This window comes from Pristiophorus japonicus, chromosome 7, assembly GCF_044704955.1.
Source record: "Pristiophorus japonicus isolate sPriJap1 chromosome 7, sPriJap1.hap1, whole genome shotgun sequence".
NCBI classification, from domain to species: Eukaryota; Metazoa; Chordata; class Chondrichthyes; family Pristiophoridae; genus Pristiophorus; species Pristiophorus japonicus.
The window spans coordinates 16,386,293-16,403,655 of record NC_091983.1 but is presented as its reverse complement, the minus strand read 5'-3'; the positions used below and the strand labels follow the sequence as shown (position 1 = coordinate 16,403,655).

Below are 17,363 nucleotides of genomic sequence, written 5' to 3'. Positions count from 1 at the left end.
GCAAGCAAATTATTTAATTTGGACTAATATAAGAAATAGGAGCAGAAGTCGGCCTTTTGGCCCCTCGAGCTTTCTCCGCCATTCAATAAGATCATGGCTGATCTGATCATGGGCTCAGCTCCACTTTCCTGCCCGCTCCCCATAACCTTTGACTCCCCTATCGTCCAAAAATCTGTCCATCTCCACCTTAAATATATTCAATGACCTGGCCTCCACAACTCTCTGGGGTAGAGAATGCCAAAGATTCACAACCCTCTGAGAGAATAACTTCCTCCTCATCTCTGTTTTAAATGGGCGTCCCCTTATTCTCAAACTGCCTCCAAGTTCTAGATTCCCCCAAAAGGGAAAACATCCACATAGCATCTACCCTGTCAAGCCCCCTCAGAATATTATAAGTTTCAATAGGATCATCTCTCATTCTTCTAAACTCCAGTGAGTATAGGCACAACCTGCTCGACCTTTCTTAAGACTATCCCTTCATCTCAGGAATCCACCTCATGAGCCTTCTATGAACTGCCTCCAGTGCAAGGCTATGAACATAAACCAGAGGATTTGCATAAAGACTGGAGACTAGAATTTCTTTTTCTTGAGTAGTGAATGTGTAAAATTGACTTCCATGTAAAGCAGTTAATGCCATGTCAATACCCCTTTTTAAAAAAAAAAAGCTGTATGAATATTTGGTTAGGAACTGATTTAATGCTTGATAACAGTAAGTACCGATAGAGATTATTAACTGTTGTGTGAAACATAATATTGGGCTGGATTTTCGGTTTTCAGTGAAAACCGTAGTTTTACGTCAAAATTACCGTTTTTAGGCCTTTACGTCTGCGCCATCGGTAAAGTCGGCATTGCACGAGGATTTGCGGTACAAACCATGAGTTTCAGCAACTTTATTCTGGGGCCGGTGGCACTGCGAGAGAGGCCTTGGAAGGGGGGACAAAAACAAACAAAAAAAATTGCTAAAAACATTCAAAAAACATTTGCCTACTAAATAATTTAAATAAAAACTTTAATGTACCTTTTTTGCAGGTCTTCATACTTCCCACTTTCTGGCAGTGCTGACCGACAGGTTTGACTGTTGGTGGCGTAAGAGTCGGGAGAGTGCCGAAAGTGCGACGCAAACTCAATCTGTGTCGTTGCCGGTCAGCGCACCTCTTCCTGGCGGTACGTGGAAGCACGCCGCAAAGAGGTCACAGAGGATCCCGCCAGCCGGGTTTTCGCCACTGAGAGTGAAAACCCAGTCGCCAAGTCGGTGAAAATCCAGCCCATTAATGACTCCAGAGTTGATATGATTTTAGAAAGCAGCCAAGAAAGGCAACCACTTAATGCTGAACCATGCAGGATATAAAGCTGGAGGGCGATTCCAGGATATTTTCTTTCATGGTGGGGAAAATAATGAAGAGAGGAACTTTATAGAATCTTAAGGAAATTAATTTTTTTTAAGAGAGTCAATGATGGGAGGCACAGGCTTCAATTCACATATATTGAAATAATGTTTTGACTTTGAAACCAGCAAAAAAAAAACTGCTTTTGACTGAACTATCTGTGTTGAAATCTATTGTCTTTTTTTTTTAAAACACAGAATAACATTCCTCCCTCATTAGGTAAATTTTTAAAAAAAAATCATCTTCCCTGTTGAGTTAGTGGAAAGCTTCATTGTGTGCTGTGGTACTAAGCCATATCGACAGAATTTCACCAGCTTCACTTCTCTGGCAGTGCCGTTAGCTGATTTGAGCTGAGGCTGCGATTGGCTTCAATGCCTTGGTTCGGGGAGGAGAAAAATCATGCATGATTCCTGCTCCATCGGCTGGGAGATGCATTTCTGCAGATGTTTGATGAAAACGGCTTGATGCCCCTGTTTGAATAGCTAATTGCCAAGCAACGTTTCTTAATGAAAAATAGGCATTTGCATGAGATACTGGGGTGCTGACCGTACCCATGAACCATTACCTCAGCAATCAAAGAGCAGAGTGGAGAAGATTGCTGCATTTCAAATGAAAGTCTGATATTAAAATAGTTACTCCTGTATCTTGATCAAAATACTTGATGTGACACTAAGAAAATTTCTGTGCTTCTAAAATGGGCAGATAGATATAATGAGGTATTTAGTGCAGGGCAATAGAGAAATGTGAGACTACAATAAATCAACAACGAAAGTAAATTGAACTTGAAAGAATTTTCTGTTAAATTTAAAAAAAAACTTGAATATATTTTGCTGTTTACAAACCAAATTACACAATCTTTCTCATGTGTAATGTTCAGTGGATAATTTTTATGCTCACCTAAAATATAGTAGCTTGTAAGTAATAATTTGTACTTTAAATTGATATTTTTTTAGTTTGGAAGAAATTATTTGTCGATTTTCTTCGTGGAATTAGATGTTGTAGCACATCATGATTAAACAACAGAAATAGCCAATCTCTAAATTTAAAAAAAAATCTAAAGCCATGTCTATTTTTAAAACTAGATAGTGTGTGGCATTTAATGTACAAAACTGCAGTTCATCAGTATTCTGCCATGTCCTCGATTGGGCGTGCCCCCTGGTATCATAGCTGAGACTGGAAACATAATGTGGGAAAACGTGGGTGTAAATTTACATCTTCCCACTCCATCGCAGAACACGTTGGTGCTTCAGCAAGCTGTCTATTAATTAACTGAGCCATTCTTCCTTGTCTAACAACTTGTGTTTTCAGAAGATATTTTGAAATAGATTTTAGCTCAAAATACCGTGAATTTAGATGCGTAGCTTGTGATACCAGCTTCATTATTTTAGGAGATGGCATTTATAATTGAGGGCATCAACTTCATATTTCAAAATGAAAAGGCAGCTGATTTTTTATTACAATTTTAATTGTAATCAGAGTACGCAGTGAGGAGCTATAATTAATATCCTATTTTTGTGTTAAGCATAACAGTCACAGTCAGGCCAAGTATTATGGGAGAATGATTGTATCCCACAGCCTCTGCTTGTATGAAAGGGCACCTTTTTGAAGGTTTGAGTGAGCTTATCGAGAATGCAACTCAGCCATGCAAACCAGGAAGATCCCAAATTTAATTTGTGGTATGCATGTATTAACTATTTTTACCTGAGGGAATGATAAGAGCACTACAATTACCCTCGTCTCCAATTAGAGAAAAATCAGCCAGTTTCTACTTGCAATCATGGAGATGGTCAGGCTCACCCAGGATTTCAAGAGTTTACACTTGCTTTCTCGGCTCTCAGGAGGTATTGGAGGGGAACTGGTGCCTGTGGAGTTGATCTCTTCAGAGGGAGTGGAGAAAAAGGAAGGAAAATTATTGCATGAATGCAGTATTCTGAGATGTTCAAGTGCCAGAGTTTGCCCCATTGTTTCGAACTGATATATTCCCCACCCCCAAAGTTTGATGTTTAGTGGGCAATTTAATTCTTTACAGTATAAATAATGTTAAATATTGGTATTCAGATCTGAAAATAGCTAGGTGTGGTCTAGTGAGGGTATAGTTCCTTGAGGATTGGTGCAGTCTGCATATGATTCTTGCTTCGGTGCAGGAGGGAAGAAATAATGGCTGCAGTGATCTATTCAATCTATGTAAATAATTCCAAACTATATTAACTGTTCTGATATTTATGAAGTAGGTTGATATTCAGTAGAGTATGGTTAAGCATCACTGATGTCTTATTTTGCATGCCATCGGTTTAAAACTTGGACTTCAGATTTGTATTCTCTCAAGGCAAGATTGAATTTAGCTGATTTCTCAGCCCAAGCTTTCAGGCATTTCATGTATTTTTGATTATGTATTGCAAAAATGCATTTGTGCAAATATTTGTACAAAAATGTTAAACCAAGCTTCCATTTACTTCTTCCCCATGGTTGAAATGGATATTCAAGCTTCCATGGCACTATTCAAAGTAGAGGGTGTTTTTCTGATGTCCTGGCCATCATTCTTGCCTCAAGTGACTCAACCAAAAGAAAAGTATATTGTCTGGTCATTGTCATGATCATTAAGGGACATTGCTATGTCCAAAATGGCTGCTATGCTTATCTACATTAAAAGCAGTGCAAAACTTCAATGGGATAATTCATGGCATGTGAGGCACTGAGATGATTCCGTGGTTGTGATATATAAATACAATTTTTCTGAAACTGCGTGGCATTCCATGCTTTTAATACACTATTATTTTAAAACATCAAACCAACTTGGAACTCCTGTTAAGGACATAATAAATACCAATACTTGCTTAATATACTAAGTATTGTAAAATTTACTGGTTGGTCTTTTTATTTTCCTTTTCTAGGTTCTGAACTTGCCTTTCCCCCTGCTGTCCACGATTGTACCGTCTGCAGTAAAACCTTTCAGATTCTTTATAAAAATGAAGAGATTATTGTTAATGACGTGTTACTCCTCAAAGTTAAAATGTTGCTTGATAGCAAAAAGGTAAAAATCAATTTAATTTCTGATTATTTTTGATAACCTTGTTTTAAATTTCATCAGTTTCATTAATATTGGATAAAGTAGAAGTATTGTAAGCTTGATTCATGATGTCCAACAACGACAACAGCAGCAACTTGCATTTACATAGTGCCATGAATGTAGAAAGTCTTCCCAAGGCGCATCACGGAAGCCAAAGATGAGGATGACTAAAACCTTGGTCGTAGAGGTGGGTTTTAAGGAAGGTGTTAAAGTAAAGAGGTTTAGGGAGGGCACTCCAGAGCATAGGGCCTAGATGGCAAAGATCCGATTCAAAAAAAGGGAGAGGGATAAATCTGGTAACTACAGGCCAATCAGTTTAATACTGGTGGTGGGAAAACTACTAGAGACCATTGTCAAGGATAAAATTAATTCTCATTTGGAGAAACATGAGTTAATAAGGGATAGCAGCATGGATTTGTCGAAGGAAAATTGTGCCTGACCATCCTGATTGAGTTTTTCAATGAAGAAACTGATGGGGTTGACGATGATGTGTGTGCATATATGGACTTTCAAAAGGCATTTGATAAAGTACCACATAACTGACTTACTTTAAAATAGAATTAAAGGGACAGTGGTAACTTGGGTACGTAATTGGCTAGAGAATAGGAGAGTAGTGGTGAACGGATGTGTTTCTGACTGGAGAGAAATAGGCAGTGGGGTGCCCCAAGGGCCGGTGTTGGGACCATATACTTTTCTTGTATATAAGCGACCTGTACTATGGTATAAGGAGTACAATTTCAAAGTTTGCAGATGATGCAAAACTTGGCAACATAGTAAATAATGAGGAGGAAAGTATCAGACTTCAGGAGGACATAGACAGACTGGTGAAATGGAAAGACACAAGGCAGATGCCATTTAATGTGGATAAGTGTGAAGTGATGCACTTTAGGAAGAGCAACATGGAGAGGCAGTATAATCTAAATGGACTATTTTATGAGGGTGCAAGAGCAGTAGCACCTGTGGGTGCATAATCACAAATCTTTGAAGGAGGCAGTTAAGAAAGCATATAGGATTCTTGGTTTTGTAAATGGGTGCATTGAATACAAAAGCAAGGAAGTCATTCTAAACCTTTAAAAATCAGTGGTTAGACCTCAGCTGGACTACTGTGTCCAATTCTGGGCACCACACTTGAGAAAAGATGTCAAGGTCTTGGAGAGGGTGCAAAGGAGATTTACTAGAATGGTACCAGAGATGAGGGGTTTCAGTTATCTGGAAAGACGGGAAAAGCTGTGATTGTTCTCCTTAGAACAGAGATGGTTAAGGAAAGATTTAATCGAGATGTTCAAAATTATAAGGGGTTTTAATATATTAGATAGGGAGAAACTGTTTCCACTGGCAGGAGGGTCGATAACCTGAGGACACATAAAATAATTATCAAAACTACTAGAGGGAAAAGGAGGGGAAGCTTTTTACATGGGGTAGTTAATATCTGGAATGCAATACCTGAAAGGGTGTCAGAAGCAGATTCCACAGGGACTTCTAAAAGGCAATTGAACATGTAGTTGAAGACGTCTAATTTGCAGGGCTATGGGGAAAAAAGATCGGGGTGGGACTAAATTGGACAGCTGCTTTAAAGAGTCAGTACATGCATGATGGACCGAATGGCCTCCCATACTGTATGATTCCATGGTTGACAGACAAGTAGTCTAACAGCACAGAGGCAGTAGAGGGATCGAGAGTGGTAGTAGAGAGGTAGGGCTGAGTGTAGACAGCGTACATGTAGAACTTGACCCAATGTGGACACTGTTGCCAAAGGTTAGCTTGCAGATGAGTAAAAGGTATGGAGAGGGGAAGAGCATGGGTTAATTCAGTGGTAATGGTTCTAGAATGGTAAGAGAAGCGAATTTTGTAGATGCTCTGGCAATTCCACTTATGAACTACAGAAGCGAGGCATTGGTGTGGCTGACCATGTCAAAGGCTGTAAAAAGGTCGAGAAGGACAAGGAGAGATAATGCACTACAGTCACAGAGGATGTCATTAGTACATTTGGCTAGGACCATTTTAGTGCTGTGGTGGGATGCAAACCTGATTGGAGAGATTCATGGATGGAGTTGTGCGAAAGAATAGTATGGATTTGGGAGGTGGCAACCTGTTTGAGCAATTTAGAAAAGGAAGTTGGAGATGGGGTGGTAGTTTAAAAGGACAGGGAGTTGAGGGTGTGTCTATTTAAAAATGGGTTATGATGGAGGTTTTTAACGGGAGGGGAACAATAGCTGAGAAGAGGAAACCATTTACAATGTTAGCGAGCATGGAGGCCAGGAGGGGAGGTTGGTGGTCAGCAATTAGTGGGAATGGGGACAAGTGAGCAGGAAGTGGATCTCTTGGACAAGATAATCTAGAGAGAACATGAGAGGAGAGGAGAGAAAGGCACAGGTTCAGGGCTTGGGCAGAGGGGAATCTTGGGGGAGCTTTTATTTGGTGGGCAAAGGAGTGGGGGGGGGGGGGAGTGGGGGATGCGGCAAAAGCAGCTCAATTTTGGTGACAAAGATATCCATCAGCTCCTTGCACTTGTAGAAGGTGAGGGTGCAGGGGAGAGGGGGTTAAGGGGATGATTAATATTGGAGAAAGGAAACTAGAGGCTGTCTTTGCTATTTAGGTTTTTAATCAATTACAATAAGTCCTGATAGTGCTGGATGTGATCCAGTCAGATCTGGCCAATAATGGCTAAACCAGTTGTGCACCAGATAGACTCAAGTCTACATTCTTGGACTTGAGAAAGTAAAGATGGGGGTATACCACGGGGAACAACCAGAGTGGAAGAGAACAAGGGTTTTACTGGGGACAAGGACATCAAAGGTGGAGGTAGATTGACAGGTGCTAAAGTATCGTGGTGCATGAAAAGCCAAATGTTGCAAAGTGAGTAGCTTGAAAGTACAATTTTAAGTGACTTATTCCAGAGGCAAATGCAGAAAGAAGTGCGGTTGAAATGGCATATTGTGTTGTGGTCAGAGATGGCCTTGTCACTGATTGAGGCAATAGTCGTAGAGATGTCACGTGAGATGGCAAGATCAAGAGGGTGACTGGATATGGGTCAACAAGTTTATGGAAAGAGAAGTTTCAGGAGGGCAGTGAAATCAAAATAGGAAGGACAAGGTAAGTTCAGATGGAGATTGAAATGACCAAGAATGAGGAGTCCAAAAACAAGATACTGCGGATGCTGGAAATCTGAAATAAAAACAGAAAATGTTGGAAATACTCAGCAGTCCAATACGAGAACCACGGTCCCTGTCACAGGTCGGACAGACAGTTGTTGAGGGACTGGTTTGCCACATGCTCTTTCCGCTGTCTGCGCTTGGTTTCTGCATGCTCTCGGCGATGAGACTCGAGGTGCTCAGTGCCCTCTCGGATGCACTTCCTCCACTTAAGGCGGTTTTTGGCCAGGGACTCCCAGGTATCAGTGGGGATGTTGCACTTTATCAGGGAGGCTTTGAGGGTGAGAAAAAGATTAGTGAAGACAAATGTAGGTCCTTTAAAGACAGAAGCAGGAGAATTTGTAATGGGGAACAAGGAAATGGCAAAACAATTAAATAAATACTTCGGTTCTGTCTTTATGGAAGAGGACACAAATAACACTCCAGAAATGCAAGGGAACCAAGGGTCTAGTGAGCAAGAGGAATTAAAGGAAATGATTATTAGTAAGAAAATAGTGCTGGAGAAACTAATGGGACTGAGGGCAGATAAATCCCCAGGGCCTGATCTGCATCCCAGAGTACTAAAAGAGGTAGCCATGGAAATAGCAGATGCATAGAACATAAGAACATAAGAATTAGGAACAGGAGTAGGCCATCTAGCCCCTCGAGCCTGCTCCGCAATTCAATAAGATCATGGCTGATCTGGCCGTGGACTCAGCTCCACTTACCCGCCGGCACCCCATAACCCTTAATTCCCTTATTGGTTAAAAATCTATCGATCTGTGATTTGAATACATTCAATGAGCTAGCCTCAACTGCTTCCTTGGGCAGAGAATTCCACAGATTCACAACCCACTGGGAGAAGAAATTCCTTCTCAACTCGGTTTTAAATTGGCTCCCCCGTATTTTGAGGCTGTGCCCCCTAGTTCTAGTCTCCCGGACCAGTGGAAACAACCTCTCCGCCTCTATCTTGTCTATCCCTTTCATTATTTTAAATGTTTCTATAAGATCATCCCTCATCCTTCTGAACTCCAACGAGTAAAGACCCAGTCTACTCAATCTATCATCATAAGGTAACCCCCTCATCTCCGGAATCAGCCTAGTGAATCGTCTCTGTACCCCCTCCAAAGCTAGTATATCCTTCCTTAAGAAAGGTGACCAAAACTGCATGCAGTACTCCAGGTGCGGCCTCACCAATACCCTGTACAGTTGCAGCAGGACCTCCCTGCTTTTGTACTCCATCCCTCGCAATGAAGGCCAACATTCCATTTGCCTTTCTGATTACCTGCTGCACCTGCAAACTAACTTATTGGGATTCATGCACAAGGACCCCCAGGTCCCTCTGCACCACAGCATGTTGTAATTTCTCCCTATTCAAATAATATTCCCTTTTACTGTTTTTTCCAAGGTGGATGACCTCACATTTTCCAACATTGTATTCCATCTGCCAAATCTTAGCCCATTCGCTTAACCTATCTAAATCTCTTTGCAGCCTCTCTCTGTCCTCTACACAACCCGCTTCCCCACTAATCTTTGTGTCATCTGCAAATTTTGTCACACTACATTCTGTCCCCTCTTCCAGGTCATCTATGTATATTGTAAACAGTTGTGGTCCCAGCACCGATCCCTGTGGCACACCACTAACCACCGATTTCCAACCCGAAAAGGACCCATTTATCCCGACTCTCTGCTTTCTGTTAGCTAGCCAATTCTTTATCCATGCTAATACATTTCCTCTGACTCCGCGTACCTTTATCTTCTGCAGTAACCTTTTGTGTGGCACCTTATCGAATGCCTTTTGGAAATCTAAATACACCATATCCATTGGTACACCTCTATCCACCATGCTCGTTATAACCTCAAAGAATTCCAGTAAATTAGTTAAACATGATTTCCCCTTCATGAATCCATGTTGCATCTGCTTGATTGCACTATTCCTATCTAGATGTCCCGCTATTTCTTCCTTAATGATAGCTTCAAGCATTTTCCCCACTATGGATGTTAAACTAACTGGCCTATAGTTACCTGCCTTTTGTCTGCCCCCTTTTTTAAACAGAGGCATTACATTAGCTGCTTTCCAATCCGCTGGTACCTCCCCAGAGTCCAGAGAATTTTGGTAGATTATAACGAATGCATTGCGATAACTTCTGCCATCTTTTTTAATACCCTAGGATGCATTTCATCAGGACCATGGGACTTGTCTACCTTGAGTCCCATTAGCATGTCCAGCACTACCCCCCTAGTGATAGTGATTATTTCAAGGTCCTCCCTTCCCACCTTCCCCTGACCAGCAATTTTTGGCATGGTTTTTGTGTCTTCCACTGTGAAGACCGAAGCAAAATAATTGTTTAAGGTCTCAGCCATTTCCATATTTCCCATTTATTAAATCCCCCTTCTCATCTTCTAAGGGACCAACATTTACTTTAAGTCACTCTTTTCCGTTTTATATATCGGTAAAAGCTTTTACTATTTGTTTTTATGTTTTGCTCAAGTTTACTTTCATAATCTATCTTTCCTTTCTTTATTGCTTTCTTAGTCATCCTTTGGGAAAATTTTAAACGACAGCAATCTGCTAGTTTCCACTAACCTTGCCCACCTTATATGCATTGGTTTTTAATTTGATACTCTCCTTTATTTCCTTGGTTATCCACGGCTGGTTATCCCTTCTCTTACCGCCCTTCTTTTTCACTGGAATATATTTTTGTTGAGCACTATGAAAGAGCTCCTTAAAAGTCCTCCACTGTTCCTCAATTGTGCCACCGTTTAGTCTGTGTTTCCAGTCTACTTTAGCCAACTCTGCCCTCATCCCACTGTAGTCCCCTTTGTTTAAGCATAGTACGCTAGTTTGAAACACTACTTCCTCACCCTCAATCTGTATTACAAATTCAATCATACTGTGATCACTCATTCCGAGAGGATCTTTTACTAGGAGATCGTTTATTATTCCTGTCTCATTACACAGGACCAGATCTAAGATAGCTTGCTCCCTTGTAGGTTCTGTAACATACTGTTCTAAGAAACAATCCCATATGTATTCTATGAATTCCTCCTCAAGGCTACCCCGTGCGATTTGGTTTGACCAATCGATATGTAGGTTAAAATCCCCCATGATTACTGCCGTTCCTTTTTCACATGCCTCCATTATTCCCTTGATTATTGCCCGCCCCACCATGAAGTTATTATTTGGGGGCCTATAAACTAACGGCCACCAGTAACTTTTTCCCCTTACTATCTCTAATCTCCACCCACAATGATTCAACATTTTGTTCATTAGAGCCAATATCGTCTCTCACAACTGCCCTGCTATCATCCTTTATTAACAGAGCTACCCCACCTCCTTTCCCTTCTTGTCTATCTTTCCGAATTGTCAGATACCCCTGTATGTTTAATTCCCTGCAACCACGTTTCTGTAATGGCCACCAAATCATACCCATTTGTAATGATTTGTGCCGTCAACTCATTTACTTTATTTCGAATGCTGCGTGTGTTTAGGTAGTGTTTTAATACTAGTTTTTAAACCATGATTTTTAGTTTTGACCCCTCCTGCAGCCCCTTTATATTCATGCATATTGTCCCTTCCTATCACCTTGTGGTTTACACTTACCCCAGTGCTATTCTGCTCTGTTGCCTCCTGCCTTTTGCATTCTTTCTTGGGGTCCTGTTCAGCTCTCACCCACTCTAACTAACTCGGAGCCCTCTCCTGGATTCCGAATACTCCTTGCATTGAGGTACCGAGCTTTCATGCTTGCCTTTTTATTATACTTTGACCCTTTAGAATTTTGCTGTACAGTGGCCCTTTTTGTTTTTTGCCTTGGGTTTCTCTGCCCTCCGCTTTTACTCATCTCCTTTCTGTCTTTTGCTTTTGTCTCCATTTTGATTCCCTCTGTCTCCCTGCATTGGTTCCCAACCCCCTGCCATATTAGTTTAACTCCTCCCCAACAGCACTAGCAAACACTCCCCCTAGGACATTAGTTCCGGTCCTGCCCAGGTGCAGACCGTCTGGTTTGTACTGGTCCCACCTCCCCCAGAACCGGTTCCAGGAATTTGAATCCCTCCCTGCTGCACCACTGCTCAAGCCACGTATTCATCTGCGCTATCCTGCGATTCCTACTCTGACTAGCACTGGTAGCAATCCCGAGATTACTACTTTTGAGGTCCTACGTTTTAATTTAGCTCCGAGCTCCTTAAATTCGTCTTGTAGGACCTCATCCCTTTTTTTACCTATATCGTTGGTACCAGTGTGCACCACGACAGCTGGCTGTTCACCCTCCTTTTTCAGAATGTCCTGCACCCGCTCCGAGACATTCTTGACCCTTGCACCAGGGAGGCAACATACCATCCTGGAGTCTCGGTTGCGGCCGCAGAAACGCCTATCTCTTCCCCTTACAAATTGAATCCCCTATCACTATCGCTCTCCCACTCTTTTTCCTGCCCTTCTGTGCAGCAAAGCCAGCCACGGTGCCATGAACTTGGCTGCTGCTGCCCTCCCCTGGTTGTCATCTTCCAAAATTCTATAGATTATGGAACAGTTCCTGCAGATTGGAGGGTGACAAATGTAACCCCACTATTTAAAAAAGGAGGGAGCGAGAAAACCGGGACCTACAGACCAGTTAGCCTAACATCAGTAGTTGGGAAAATGTTGGAGTCTGTTATAAAAGATGTGATAACGGCACACTTGGAGAATATCAACGGGATTAAACAAAGTCAACATGGATTTATGAAAGGAAAATCCTGTTTGACAAACCTACTGGAACTTTTTGAAGTTGTAACTGATAAAATAGATAAGGGAGAACCAGAGGATGTAGTGTATTTGGATTTTCAGAAGGCCTTTAATAAAGCCCCACATAAGAGATTAGTGTGCAAAATTAAAGCACATAGGATTGGGGGTAATGTATTGGCATGGATTGAAAATTGGATAACTGACAGGAAACGGAGAGTAGGAATTAACGGCTCTTTTTCGGGGTGGCGAGCAGTGACTAGTGGGGTACGACAGGGATCAGTGCTTGGGCCCCAGCTATTCACAATATATATAAATGATTTGGATTCGGGAACCAAATGTAATATTGCCAAGTTTGCTGACAACACAAAACTAGGTGGGGTTGTGAAGAGGATGCAAAGACGCTGCAAGGCGTTTCAGATAGGTTGAGTGAGTGGGGAGACACATGGCAGATGCAGTATAACGTGGCTAAATATGAAGTTATCCACTTTGGTAGGAAAAACATAAGTATTATTTAAATGGTGATGGCTTGGGAAATGTTGATGTACAGAGGGACCTGGATGTCCTTGTACATCAGTCATTGAAAGCAAACATGCAGGTGCAGCAAGCAGTTAGGAAGGCAAATGTTATATTAGCCTTCATTGCAAGAGGATTTGAGTACAGGAGCAAGGATGTTTTACTACAGTTATACAGGGCCTTGGTGAGACCACACCTGGAGTATTGTGTATAATTTTGGTCTCCTTATCTAAGAAAGGATATACTTGCCATAGAGGGAGTGCAGCGAAGGTTCACCAGACTGATTCCTGGGATGGCAGGACTGTCCTATGAGGAGAGATTGAGTCGACTGGGCCTGTATTCACTAGAGTTTAGAAGAATGAGAGGGGATCTCATTGAAACATATAAAATTCTGACTGCGTTGAAAAGACTGGATGCGGGGAGAATGTTTCCCCTGGCTGGGAAGTCTAGAACAAGGGGTCACAGTCTCGGGATGCGGGGTAGGAAATTTAGGACTGAGATAAGGAGAAATGTTTTCACTGAAGGTGCTGAACCTGTGGAATTCTCTACCACAGCAGGCTGTGTAGGCCAAGTCACTGAATATATTTAAGAGGGAGATAGATAGATTTCTAGAAACAAAAGGCATCAAGGGGTATGGGGGGGAAAAAGTGGGACGATGGTGTTGAGATAATCAGCCACGATCCTATTGAATGGTGGTGCAGACTCGAATGGCCTACTACTCCTATTTTCTGTTTCTATGTGTCGTTGAAATATTTCCTCTGCCCACCTTTGGCTCATTTGCCGTGAAAGAGTTCTGTTAGAACACTTGCTTTGGGAGTCTTGTATCAGGCATGCGAATAATGTGGCCTGCCCAGCAGAGCTGATAAGAGTGTGGTCAGTGCTTCAATGCTGGGGATGTTGGCCTGGTCGAGGTCACTAACGTTGGTGCATCTGTCCTCCCAGGGGATTTGTAGGATCTTGCGGAGACATCGTTGGTGGCATTTCTCCAGAAATTTGAGGTGTCTACTGTATATGGTCCATGTCTCTGAGCCATGCAGGAGGGCGGGTTTTACTACAGCCCTGTAGACCATGAGCTTGGTGGCAGATTTGAGGACCTGATCTTCGAACATACTTTTCCTCAGGTGGCTGAAGGCTGCACTGGCGCATTGGAGGTGGTGTTGAATCTCGTCGTCCGTGTCTGCCCTTGTTGATAAGAGACTCCCGAGGTATGGGAAATGGTCCATGTTGTCCAGGGCAGCGCGGTGGATCTTGATGACTGGGGGGGCAGTGCTGTGCCCTGTGCCGCGGAGACAGGTTGGTGGAGGACCTTTGTCTTACGGATCTTTAGTGTAAGGCCCATGCTTTCGTACGTCTGTGAAGATGTTGACTATAACTTTTGAGTTCAGTCTCTGAATGTGCACAGGCGCAGGTGTCGTCCGCGTACTGTAGCTCGACAAGAGGTTGGGACGGTCTCGGATCTGGCCTGGAGATGACGAAGGTTGAACAGGTTCCCACTGGTTCTGTAGTTTAGTTCCACTCCAGCGGGGAGCTTTTTGAGTGAGGTGGAGCATTCCAGCGAGGAAGATTGAGAAGAGATTTGGCACGATGTCGCAACCCTGTTTGACCCCAGTCCGGATGTGGATTGGGTCTGTAACAGATCAGTTGGTAATATCACTGCTTGCATGTAATCGTGGTGCAGGCGGAGGATGGCGCCGAACTTTTGGGGACAGCTGAAACGGAGGAGGACACTCCATAGTCCCTCGCGGTTGAGTGCCAAAGGCCTTTGTAAGGTCGAAGGCGGCCATGTACAAGGGTTGGTGCTGTTCCCTGCATTTATCCTGCAGCTGTCGTGCTGTAAAAACCATGTCCGTTGAACCCCGTCGGGGATGAAATCCTCGCTGTGACTCAGGGAGGAGCTCCTCAGCCACAGGGAGAAGACGTTTGAGGAGGATTCTAGCGACGACTATCCCAGTGACTGCTAACATGGAGATTTCTCTGTAGTTCCCTTTTTTAAATAGGCAGGGAAAGGGAGAGAAAAGGAAAGAACAAAAGGGAAGGTATGTGATGAAGAGATTAAATGACAAAAGGGATGCAAGTCAAAAGAAGATGGTACCGAGACAAGTAAAGAAACAAAAAATGAAGAGGTGCAAATAAGAATATCATCAGCAACAGCTGCCGTCTGGACAAAATGGGGGCAGAGATCATGCTCTCCCTAATTTTTTGTTTTGGGTGCGCAGCCCCTTTCTGGGGCTGAGCAGCCCATTAGTTTCGCGCAAGCGCAAAATTTAACATGGGAATAGCTGATCCAGAGCTGCGCGGCCGAGCATGTTGAGTGAACATTGGCCAGAGGTTATGATCTGAAACTGTTGAACTCAATTTTGAGTGCGAAAGGCTGTAAAGTGCCTAGTAGAAAGGTGAGGTGCTGTTCCTTGAGCTTGCGTGGAGCTTCATTGGAACAGTGTAGGAGGCTGAGTCAGAGTGGGAGTGGTCTGGAGAATTAAAATGACAGGCAACCGGAAGCTTGGGGTCAGGTTTGCGGATTGAACAGCAGTGTTCCGCAAAGCAGTCACCCAATCTGGGTTTGGTGTCCCCAATGTAGAAGAGACCGCATAGTGAGCAGCGAATACAGTATACTACATTGAAAGACATTCAAGTAAATTGCTGTTTCACCTGGAAGGAGTGTTTGGGGCACTGGACAGTGTGAAAAGGGCAGGTGTTGCATCTCCTGTGCTTGCATGGGAAGGGGAGTGGGTGATGGAGAAGTGGACGCGGGTGTCAATGCTGAAAAGGAGAGGAGAGGAAGATGTGTCTGGTGGTGGGATCACGCTGGATGTGGTGGAAATGGCAGAGGATGGTCTGTCGAATGTGGAGGCTGGTGGGATGGAAGGTGAGGACAAGGGGAACCCTATCGTGGTTCTGGGAGGGAGGGGAAAGAGTGAGAGCAGAAGTGTGGGGAATGGAATGGACACTTGAGGGCTCCATCAACCATGGTGGAGGGGAATCCTCGGCTGAGGACAAAGCAAGACACATCAGAAGTACTGGTATTAGAAGGTGGCATCATTGGAACAGATGCGACGGATGCAAATGAGGAGTTGCTGCAGAAAGGAGGGTGAATATCACTGAGAAATTTGTGGTGGGGATTGAAACGACTGCAGGGAATGAGAATTTTGAGGGAGAAGTGCGAGAGGTGGAACAAGATGTGGTGGTCAAAGGAGGAAAGGTTATTGGTAAGCGAAAGGTGAGGCCAAAGTGTGATTTGGTAATAGCGGCCACACTGCCGAGATGATGGTTTGGGTGGGGCAGATGGTGGCAAGTATGGCGAGGTGCAGATGCTTCAGTAAGTGCAAGGTGCTGCCAGCCGTGAGCTAAGTTCTGTCAAAGCCATGATCTTGATGCAGTCCTCTACAATAAGGTTGTGGATGGCATTTAATCTGACTTTTAACTTCAATAGAGGTTCAAAATTTCACAACAGTAAACATATATGAACACCAGTTAGGGAAAAACATTTGTTGCATTATACTGTAGTTATCATTTTTTTATTCTGCTCGAAATGTGTTTAACATATTGCAGTGATTAGATGTTTTAGTAAGAAATTAAATTAATGAAAAAGGCACAATTTCTGTAAAAAGTAACACTGAAGTGCAAAAATGCTTGATCTTAATATTTGTCATGTTAGAAATGGGGTTGAAGTAAAAACTTCTAAAATAGTTGAATTCAGATTAATAGTTTATTCAATTTTATATCTAGATTGAAGAGTCCCTGAACGAGATGGATTTCCAGTTGTCTTTAGATCTCAATTTCACTGACAAAGATTTTACGTGAGTATTCATCAAAAAGTTAGGATTATTTTGTTTTATTATTTTGAAATAGCAATGAAAGTCGGTCATGTGGAAAATGTTACTTTGCAGCCAACCTTTGTGATAATTATAAATACATTTTTAATTTGTTCTTGGAATCTGAGCGACACTGGAAAGGCCACATTTATTGCCCTTCCCAAGTTTCCCTGGGAAGGTGGTGCTGGCGGTTTTCCCCTTTCGGCTATGGTATTAGGTAGGTGTTGAGAATTCAGGTCTTCCGCTGGTATCTACTTGTGTTCAGTGGTGTCGCTCCCTCCCTTAAGCAGATTTTGCAGAAGTTGGATTCCACTGCCATTTTATCTGCTCACTCAATAGTGAAACTCTGGAGTATAACAATGAAACTCGTGATCTGGACCAGATCTCCATGTCTTAAGTATGTATATTCTTTTTGTCCCTCTGAAGGTTGACCAACTTAACACTAGGGAAGGTATCATTTGATTTAGCTTGGTGCTTTATTCCACAGTAGACAAAACATACTGAGCATGATGGAAGTCACTTGGTACAATCAGTCCAACTTCTGCTTAAATAAGAACATAAGAATTAGGAGCAGGAGTAGGCCATTCGGCCCCTTGAGCCTGCTCCGCCATACAATAAGATCATGGCTGATCTTCTACCACAACTCCTCCATCTTGCACTATTCCCATATCCCTTGATTCCCTTAATATTCAAAAATCTTATCAATTGTTTTCAATATACTCAATAAGCATCCAC

General features: G+C 42.7%; 1 protein-coding gene across 11 annotated transcripts in view; it reads left to right on the top strand.

Moving 5' to 3' along the window:
* The window catches only part of fam135a (family with sequence similarity 135 member A), a 253,544-nt gene that overhangs the window by 76,012 nt on the left and 160,169 nt on the right, over positions 1–17,363 (top strand). For all 11 annotated transcript variants that reach the window (XR_011593824.1, XM_070884848.1, XM_070884853.1 and 8 more), the window contains 2 exons: positions 4,277–4,416; positions 16,543–16,613. Coding sequence is in view for 10 of the 11 variants with exons in the window: in XM_070884848.1 (XP_070740949.1) it covers positions 4,277–4,416; positions 16,543–16,613 (211 nt within the window). In the remaining variant the exon portion in view is untranslated. The remainder of the gene's footprint in view (positions 1–4,276; positions 4,417–16,542; positions 16,614–17,363) is intronic.